Here is a 10030-nt window from a genome sequence, read left to right as displayed (position 1 = left end):
CTTCGAAAACAAACGGGTGACACCACGATATCTATGCACAGGCGTGTCGCCGTGGGCCGAGGGAATTTTTCACCGCAGTGAAGCCAACGCGATGGCAACGACAACAATACTTCGACGAGTGAGTTTCACCTGTTGTTATTCACCAAGGACGGGGCTCCGGTCGGTGGTCACTGGTCGCGTTCAATCGCCCAGGTCCGCCGGAACTCATTTTATCCACATCGTATTTCGTTTTCGTGGCACAAATTTTTTTGTAATCAAGTATTCCAATTTTTCTTAATAAATTTGTCTCTTGAATTTAAAGGTAGTTCAAGTTTAGTGCTCAAATTTTCAATTTCAATAAAAAACTTTGATCATTGATATTATATTATTATGTGCTTAAAACAATTTCCAATATAATTTTAAAAACTAATTATTGCTTATAAATTTTTTATATAATTTGATTTATGAAAAACTATTCCATTGGTATTTGAGTAAATAGTACATCTTTTGAACAAGTTAACAAAAATAATAAAATAAAAATCATCATTACTTTCTTCTATTGAAATTTTTTTTAAATTTATTTTTGATATTTAAACATTTTATTAAAACCAAATTAGCAATCAAGATAGTTAGATACTTTAGATGTTTATATACATTTAATAGACAGAGTGATCTATCCAATTCAAATTAGTTTGATAAATAATTTTTTTATTTCAATTTGTTTTAAGTTTATTTTTAATATACGGACATAGAATTTTAGAACCAGTAATACATAAATCTAACATAAGTATTACATATTATTACAAAGGTATTACATTTTACAATCTATATGACAATTATTTTTATACTTGATAATCTATAATTTAAAATTGTATAACAATAAAATGTATGTTATGTTTGTTTAATATACCTACTTAGTATCATTGAGTAGGTATCTATATACGAGTATATACATTATACTATAGGTCTATATATAATCAATGATAATATTCATGTTTTCTTCAAATATTAACTTAAGGTCTATGGCGCGTTTTAATTATGATCTAGGTCTAACAATAATTTAAAGTAATTATTTGTTATTGCTCCGCCGTCAAAAAAGGTAGTCATGCTGTTAAGTACTCGGCAACTTAAAGTGACTTAAGTCAGTAGCGTAGCCAAGATTTTAAAATGAGGAATTTAGTCAAATATAGCTTTAATAATTAGCTTAAATGTAAAATTCGATATTTTTTTTATATTTCTATAAAGTATATGTCATCATGGGCGCCCATAGGTAATATTTTAGAGGGGGTCAAAATGAAAAAATTTTCAAATGTAAGATAATAAAGATTTAATGTTATTTTTCACATATAAATGTATACACTATACATGCATGTTATATTTTTATTTGTATATATATATATAGTGTATTAATATAATAATTGCCATACGAATAAATAAATAAATATATAATAATTGTCATATGAATAAATAAATAAATAATAATTTTAATAAGTATATAAAAAAAATAGAAATTAAATAATATAATTAAGTATATTATTCGGTATCAGTAAATAAGAACTGTAAATTTCTTTGTTTTATTCCAAACATATTAATGACATCCTGAATAAAAGTATCCTTGTTTGCGTTAGGTTAAAATATTTGTAGTACCTATATTGTGATCTTTATAGATTTACCACAAATTATCTGCGATAAATTATTTTACGTATAGGTTATACAGACTACAGAATACGACCTATCTATGATGTTAATATACGATAACAATGAGTATATTTTTATATTTATTTCATATCTTAAAAGTGATTTCAACAAATAATTTGCCTCGGTAATAAGGTAATATTGTGGTAATATTTTTTCCAGGGGGGGCAAGTGCCCTGTCTTGCCCCCCCCCTCCAATGGGCGCCCATGTATGTCATATGATATTGTGATTTATACTTATGTAAAAATGATAAATACTTCATAAAATATTTTAAATTGTATTTTATCGTATTTTAATTATGTTAGTATGCTGCCTAGTTACTATGATTATGTAGTATATTGTATGCAGATATTTGTAATTTGAAATACATACCTGTCCTACAAATGTTACTAGCTAATTAGTTTATTTCAAAATATTGTTAGAAATTAATTTCAATGAATCATTTCCCGCAATATTTAATACCTACTGGCATTCAATTTTTACAGCAAAAATTATCGTTAGAATAAAATGTGTGAAATTTAATAATATTTAGAAAACTATCTTACTTTTTTTTGTGTAATTATTAAATATTAATTACTTATTAATTTTTTGTACTATTATACTGTCTTTAATAATTCTAAACAGTTTATTATTATTATTTACCATTATTTGAAAGTACGAATACGGAATAATACAATAATTTATCGACTGTAGTTATTTTCCTTCAAAAATAAAACATATACCTTGACTATTTTTCTATTATAAGAATATAACACCTTAAACAAAAAAGAAAAAACCCTCAACAGCCGCATTCACCTACTTCATCCGATTTTAAAGTCAAAACTACCAGTGCACACCAAACTTATAGTATAAATCTCTCTTGCGTCCAATATAGGCATATATGCAATCCAAATTTGGGACTGTGCTAAGCCGTCCCAAATTTGCATGATACAAGCATTCCAGTCCATTACCCTACGTATGATAACGTCTGCTCCATGGTTTGTTTCCAACTCTTCACTACACTCTGACCTAAGAATCGATTCAGTTGACCAATTAGCCACCAAACATTACAGATCCTTCTACTTCAAATTACCTTCCCAGTCTAAGTAACCCGTTATAGTATCGCAAATCTCATCTACTCAACCCATAAATTCCATCCATAATCTCAAAAGAAAATATTGCAAAGATTTGTTAATCTAAAATAAATTTACGTTGGGTTCCATCATTAGTTGGCCTCCCTCTTTATATTATTCAAAGTTAAACATGTACATAAATTATCCAATTTACTTATTGTGATGTCAAACACAGATTATAAATATCGAATAAAAATAAAAAAAAATAAAAGAATATAAGAAATATATTTTTAAGTCATATATAAATAAAAGAAAAAATAAATATTTTCACCTATAAATTATAAACAATTATAATTTTTTTATAATCATAGAATATTTCAATTTACAACTAAAAATAACAAATACGCACGCACTTGGGCTTTCAAAAAGTTAAGAAGTAAAAATAACCAAACGCACTTGAGATATTCTCAAAATAGCTTCCTTCTATTTTTAATATAATTATGTTTTTTGCAAAAAATGAAATTTTTGGTTAGCCTTTCGTAAATGTAAATCTTTCAATAGAAAACTTTAAGCTATTGAGCATAGTGATGAATGTATTGATTTTACAATGTGTTATTTGTTGTTGTTTTTGTGGGTCTATCGTCATATTTCGGAAAGTAAAAGTGCTTCGTTTTTCAAATTTGGGTGTGGTTTTTGCCTTTTGGTTAGGTTAGGTCAGGTCAGTAGACTGGATCTAATGTATTAGGTACTTTAAAAAGTCAAAAATAATGTTATTTCAGTTTTTTTCTAAATAAACTGGAAAAACGAAATTCTTACGTTTTTAACAACATTGATTTCTTTATTTTGCAATAATTCAAAAACGAACAACAATAACTTAAAATTTTTAGAATGTATCTATATTATCATTTTTAATGTATGATAAAACCATAGATAATAATATAATTTAAGGGTAAAACTAGTTTATCCTGCACAGTGTTATTGGTGACAAATTAAATAATGACAACAGATTTACTTTGTCTTAAAAATTAAATACAATTATAATTATTGTATTAGATTTATTAGAGTATAATACATGTGTGCTAAACTTAAATAATATTCTAACAAAAAAATAATTTTTTCCATTTTTTAATAGTTTTGACGTCTTTAGGATTATTTTAAAGAAGGGTTTTGGAAAATCCTTTTTTAATGGGTTCTTATGTCATAAAATGAAACTACTAACCAAATTTCATAGCTTCAGCTGTTCCGGTTAGACAATGATAAATCAGTGAGTCGGTGCATATTATTTTATACTAATGGTTTTGAAAATATTTCAATTTTTTTGAGTTAAGTATAGGAAATTGAAATTTTTAATTTTGTTTTAGTCTGTTTTTTAATTATTGATAAAAAAAAAATTTAATTGGTTAAAAACTATGAAAAATTGAAGTTCCTTATAAGTTTTTCATTTAAAAATATAAAATACTTAAATCAAGATATTTTTTGTAAGAATTTAAATTTAGATTGTTGACAAAATCCTTAGTTTCGAAAATTTTCAAATTATTTTGTAGTTAAAAATTCTACCAAAAAGTTAAATTAATTTTTATGAGCGTTTGAATTTACATTTTTACAACATTGGTTATTTACTCATAAATGTAATAATCCAAAGTCACAAACATTTTGGAAATTATTTTGCAATTAAACTTTATAAATTTTTTAATTTATTTAGTTACAACTTGAGAATTTAATATAAAGTTTCTCATAAGTAGTTTATACTGGAACCAAAAACTTTAAAAAATATCTAAGCACAATAATATTTTTCTTAATCTATCAAAATAGTTTTTTAATTTAAATTACAAGTACATTAATTTACAAATATATGTTTATTTTAATTTGTTTAAGATTTATTAAATATTGATAAATATAAATATCAAACAATTCAAAATTAGACTGGTTATTTTAAATATACATACAATAATGTTATCTAGTCTGTAGTTTAAAATTAAGCCACCATGCGCGCGGGTTACAGTTAACTTGGTTACTTGGGAAAATGACTTCAGTTTCCGTGGTAAACATAAACCATTTAATTTTAAATTATTGATAAGAATAACTGTTTTTATATAAATTTTAATGTTAAATCATTATTCATCAATCATCATAGTCGTTATACTATTGAATATTGATTAACTAATAATTCCATTAAATATAAATTTAATTTTATGCTAAATTACTAAATAAATTCTATTTTTCATCTATTCTGTATTTCTGTGTTAGTAATAAGTATATTTTTTCGACGTTTTTAAGACTTCGAGTGGCGATTTTCGATTTGTATTAACTGTTAAATATTAATTATACATTTAATTCAAAATAGTATATAATAAACCTATTAATGTAGTATTAATTGTTAGATACATTTAATTTTTCTGCTTTTAAAAAATTATGATTATTGTGGGACATAGAATATTAAAAATTTGCATGATGTACATTTTTTAGTTTATCATTTATAATTTTATGTTGGTTTTATAAAATGGGTGTAAAAAATCTTTGGTCACTATTAACACCAGTGGCAGAAAAAATTCCTCTTTGGGAGTTGCATGGCAAGGCAATAGGCATTGATTTAAGTGGATGGGTCTGTGACAGTGAAAACTTCAATCAAAACAATAGCCAAAAAAACATGTACTTAAGGTAAGCCAAATAATATTACATATCATGTAAATTATAAATTTATACATATATGTGAAATAAACTTATCTGCGACATCTTTTTTTATATTTATCTATTATACCAAATCATATATTTTTTTAGGAACTTATTTTTTCGAACTTATAATTTGTTGCTAATTGGTGTCATACCTATATTTGTTTTGGATGGAGAAGCACCACTTCTGAAATATGGTGCAATAGAAAAACGTATTGGTGGAAATAAAGGATCAATGAAAACTCATATTGTTCGTAAACGACTAAATTCATTTCAAAAACAAGTAAGTATAGGTTTAATGCTTAAATGTAAAGAAAAAAAATGGTGAAGGAATTAATAGTCATATGAATTAATATTCTAATTTATAATGGTAATTTAACAGAGTAATGTTTAAATACTTTTATGATTAGAAGAACCCATACTAGTTATTAGTTATAGAATTCCTTAAGGAATAGGAATTTATAAACATTTTATTTAATATATTTATTATTTTTAGTGTGAATTGTTATTGAATATCATGGGAGTAACTTGTGTTTATAGTCCTGGAGAAGCAGAACAGCTATGTGCTATACTTAATAAAAATGGGGTTAGTATTATATAGTTAATAAATTAGTAATTTTTTAGCTCTTAAATAAATAACTTTAGTTATACGTTTATATGTATTACTCAAATAAAAAAATTAATGCTTTGTTTTTATTATCTATATACTATATTACTTATAGTAAAATAATTCTATTAATATATTCCAATATTCATTGTCACAGTCATTAAATAATACTATGAATCATCACTATAGTAATTATATCTACCATTATCTGCCACTTTAGTAATAACAGATTCACAAGCAATAAGTAATAAAGTAATACTTAGTAAAAATATTTTTGTATATAATGCTTATTATTTGTAAAATGTTTTTAGTTCTCTATAATATAGTCATTGATAAAATAATAAATTAACAAAAACCTAGATTCATAGAGAGTTTCGTAATATTTTTTAAGGTTCCCAATAATTTTAATTTAGTTTTTATAATTAATTTTTATAACTATCAATAACTAAATAATAATTTGAATTCAATAAAACTAACTAGTATTAATAACCTGTATTATTATAACCATCCCCTTTCACTTATTGTACATTTCTGCATTTGTCATTAGTTTTTACTTTTTACATTTATCTGTATTCTTATTGTTTATTCTTTGTTGTACTTTGTGAAAACTATGTTTTTTAAAATTAAATATATATATCAACTTAAAAATAATAATTCAATTTCAGGTTGTGAGTGGAATTGTGACTCAAGATAGTGATTGTTTTTTGTATGGTGCTCGTGTTGTATATAGAAATTTTAATACATCTGGAAATGGGTCTGTTGATGTTTATTGCATGGAATCAATTGAAAAAAAATTAAACATTGGACGTAACAAAATGATAGCTTTATCATTGCTATGTGGTTGTGATTATGATGAAAAAGGTGTTAAAGGTATCGGAAAAGAGATCGCAATTAAGTTTCTTCAATCATTAGATGATGATGTTGTCCTTGATCGGTAATTTTAAATTGTATTTTTTATTTTCATATTAGTATATTATTGATTTTTTTTAAGCTTGAGACAATGGAAAAATGATACTGTTTTAAATTCTGTTGTCATGGATATTAAGTCACAGACTAATGAAATAAAGCTAGAGTTGAAAATAAGAAATAAAGCTATGGAAAATAAAAACTTTCCATCTGAAGAAATTATTGAAGAATTCTTAAAAGAACCAAATTATCCGAAAGTTTCTGCAAAATGGATTCTGCCAGATATTAATGCTTTTATTGTAGGTAAAAATTATAAAACTAAAGAATTAAAAATAGCATACAGGTTTCATATTAAATAAAATATTTAAAATTAATATGTTATAGAATTTTGCATTAACCAAACTGTGTTGGGAAAGAGAGTACGCAATAAATAAATTTTTGCCATTACTTACTAGGTGGCATTTAATGTATGATGATAAGTTCCAAGCAAATATTTTAATGACTGAAATTATCAAAAAACGTGTTAATAAAGGTATAAAATGTTATGAAATAAAATGGAATAATTATGAAATAACAACTATTGAACCTCAAAAAGCTGTTCAGAGAAGGTATCTAAATGAAGTTTCAATTTTTGAAGACATGCATACTACGTCTTCTAAAAAAGTGAAGAAAAAAGGTAATTTATATTTATATTTGGTACTTAATGGTTATCGCAACTACCTGTACAATTTTTTAATAAACTGAATTCTGTAATCTGTACAAAATATTATAATAATAATAATAATAAAATAAAATAGGTCTGTTTAACATAATTTAATTTATAAAACACATAATATGGCATATGTCAATAAACAAAATGTCTGGAACACACATAATAAATTAAATAGTTATTGGTTTTTTTTTTTTTTTTTTTACATAATATTTTTAGACCATGTTTTTCCAGAGTTTAATTTTTATTTGTGATCCTCATACACGTCATTTTTATGTAATGTTATGATCCAATACTCTTGAGAAGTTATCGCAATTTTCCTTTTTATAGTAAATCATATTTATGTGAAAATCTAAGTTTCTGGGAATTGTTTTGTTAACGGTAGTTCATCACTTTAATATGTTTAATGCAAGTATTTTTGGGAAAACTATTTATATTATTTTCAATTTTGCCTTAAAATATAATTTTTATTATTAAATTGTCTTAAAGTAATGAAATGCAATATAAGTCTATAGTAGTCGCAGTAGTTAAATAAAGTTAACTGGATAATTGGATAAGTAATCACAATAATAAATGCTAAATACTTCTTATTTTTTCAAAATAAAAAATAATTGTATTTGAAATATTATCTCAAATTAAAATGTATTAAGTTTTTTTTGTCCTTTTTATTTTAATTTTCTTTATCTTAAACATTCTTTGATTACTAACTAGTATATAATAATATATGATTTCGTGTTAAAACTATTATGTCTTAACTAATATTCTTTTGATGCTTTATTATATACATATATTATACTGATGAAATATATTTTTAATATGCATTGTTTTCAGTTACGATCCATGACAGGAATCTATCTGATGTAACAAATAAATTGAGTTCAATTAACATTTCTACAAAACACGAAAAATCTAAAAAAATTATTGAAGCAAAGAATAAAATCAAAGGTCCCTTGGATCAATTTATAATTAAAGAAAAAATTAATGACGAGAGTTTAACATTATCTGACTTTGAGTGTGATTCTGTTGACTTGGATTTATCTAATATTATAAATGGAATAATAACTTAAATTTTATATTTATATCTTAAGAATTGTTTATGTATCATGAATGTTTTATTTTTTCATAATTTAAATGTTTTGTATTTTATTATTTTATTAAAATTTTAATTGTAATTATGTGTATACGATTTTATTCTAATCAAAAAGTTGATAGGAATTATTTTCAATTAATTATTTATAACTACAAAATATTTCAATATAAAAATATTAGATCACAATGATCTCATAATAAACACATTATGTGCTCATTAATATTGAAATTTTGTTGTTTATCATGCATATAGTACCTATACCACTATAGTCTATATTACGCAATATTCAATTTAAAAGAACATTGTATAATATTTTACCACCATTGGATTGACATTTCCGCCACCCTAGATTTTAAATTTCTATCGGCCCATTCATAGGTGGAGATTTGATTTTATTATAAAATATAAGTATATGATAACTGATAAGCAACGAAGACTTCAATTCTAATATACAATACCTAATTTGGGGATTTTTGAAAATGTATCCCCCCCCATCCTAAATTATCTATGTGCCCATTTAACAAAAATGTTATCTTCATATTGCATATAAAAAAAAAAAACCAAAAAAAAAAATATGAACACACATATTTTTAAAATGTCTAAATTTGGTTTATCATTAATAATTAATTTTAGAACTAGAAATAGGCAACAATATACATATATGCTAATACATTACATCTTTATTTTAAAATAAAAGCTTTTAGCTTAAGCTTAATCATGATCATGACTGGTCTAAATTTTATGCGGCTCACCAAGATTTTCTTGGTAGCTCGGCGGTTTAATCAGGGCCTGGTCATATGTTTGTGAGACTGAGACAACACAGATGGGTGTAACATTTACCTATACATTTTAAAGGTTACACACGTTATATAAAGATTAGAAAAACCATCAGCTAACTGACCTTTTAAATATTTATTTATTAAATACTTATCTTGCTTGTCAATAGATAATACTCCTTGATAAATAAAAATATTACAATTTGAAATAAAATATTGTTATGTCTTGATGTTAGTATGATAATATTATGATTATTGGCAAAATTAAAAATATATTCATTGCACTTTTCAGAATCTGAAACAGTTTAAATACTATTTTCATTTATGGGAATTATTTAGTGTTATAGAATAACTGTATTTTTGTAAGACATACACATTGAACACAGTTAATCCATTACCACAGAAATAGATGAAGTTTAAAATGTTTCTTAATAAAATCAAATATTACACAACTAAAAACATATAATTGAAGAGGATTAAAAATATCATGTCAAAATAAATATCAATGTCAGTAGGTAAATTTAATTATTATTTTATAAAAATAA

General features: G+C 24.1%; 1 protein-coding gene across 2 annotated transcripts; it reads left to right on the top strand.

The window, feature by feature from the left end:
• The first annotated feature begins 38 nt into the window (after positions 1-38).
• On the top strand, positions 39-8721 carry LOC112598071 (flap endonuclease GEN). 2 transcript variants are annotated; one of them, XM_025344408.1, is made up of 8 exons: positions 39-118; positions 5265-5385; positions 5506-5680; positions 5894-5983; positions 6670-6938; positions 6996-7209; positions 7295-7586; positions 8451-8721. In XM_025344408.1, coding segments are annotated over exons 1-8 (1398 nt in total). In that variant the 5' UTR covers positions 39-117; the 3' UTR covers positions 8687-8721. The 2 variants fall into 2 exon arrangements, with proteins under 2 accessions (XP_025200193.1, XP_025200192.1); XM_025344407.1 differs by lacking the exon at positions 39-118 and having other exon boundaries at positions 5155-5385.
• The last annotated feature ends 1309 nt before the right edge of the window (positions 8722-10030 follow it).

The sequence above is a fragment of the Melanaphis sacchari genome, unplaced genomic scaffold (assembly GCF_002803265.2).
Source record: "Melanaphis sacchari strain LSU unplaced genomic scaffold, SCAv2.0 Contig44_pilon_pilon, whole genome shotgun sequence".
NCBI lineage: Eukaryota > Metazoa > Arthropoda > Insecta > Hemiptera > Aphididae > Melanaphis > Melanaphis sacchari.
This window is presented reverse-complemented; position numbering and strand designations above follow the sequence as displayed.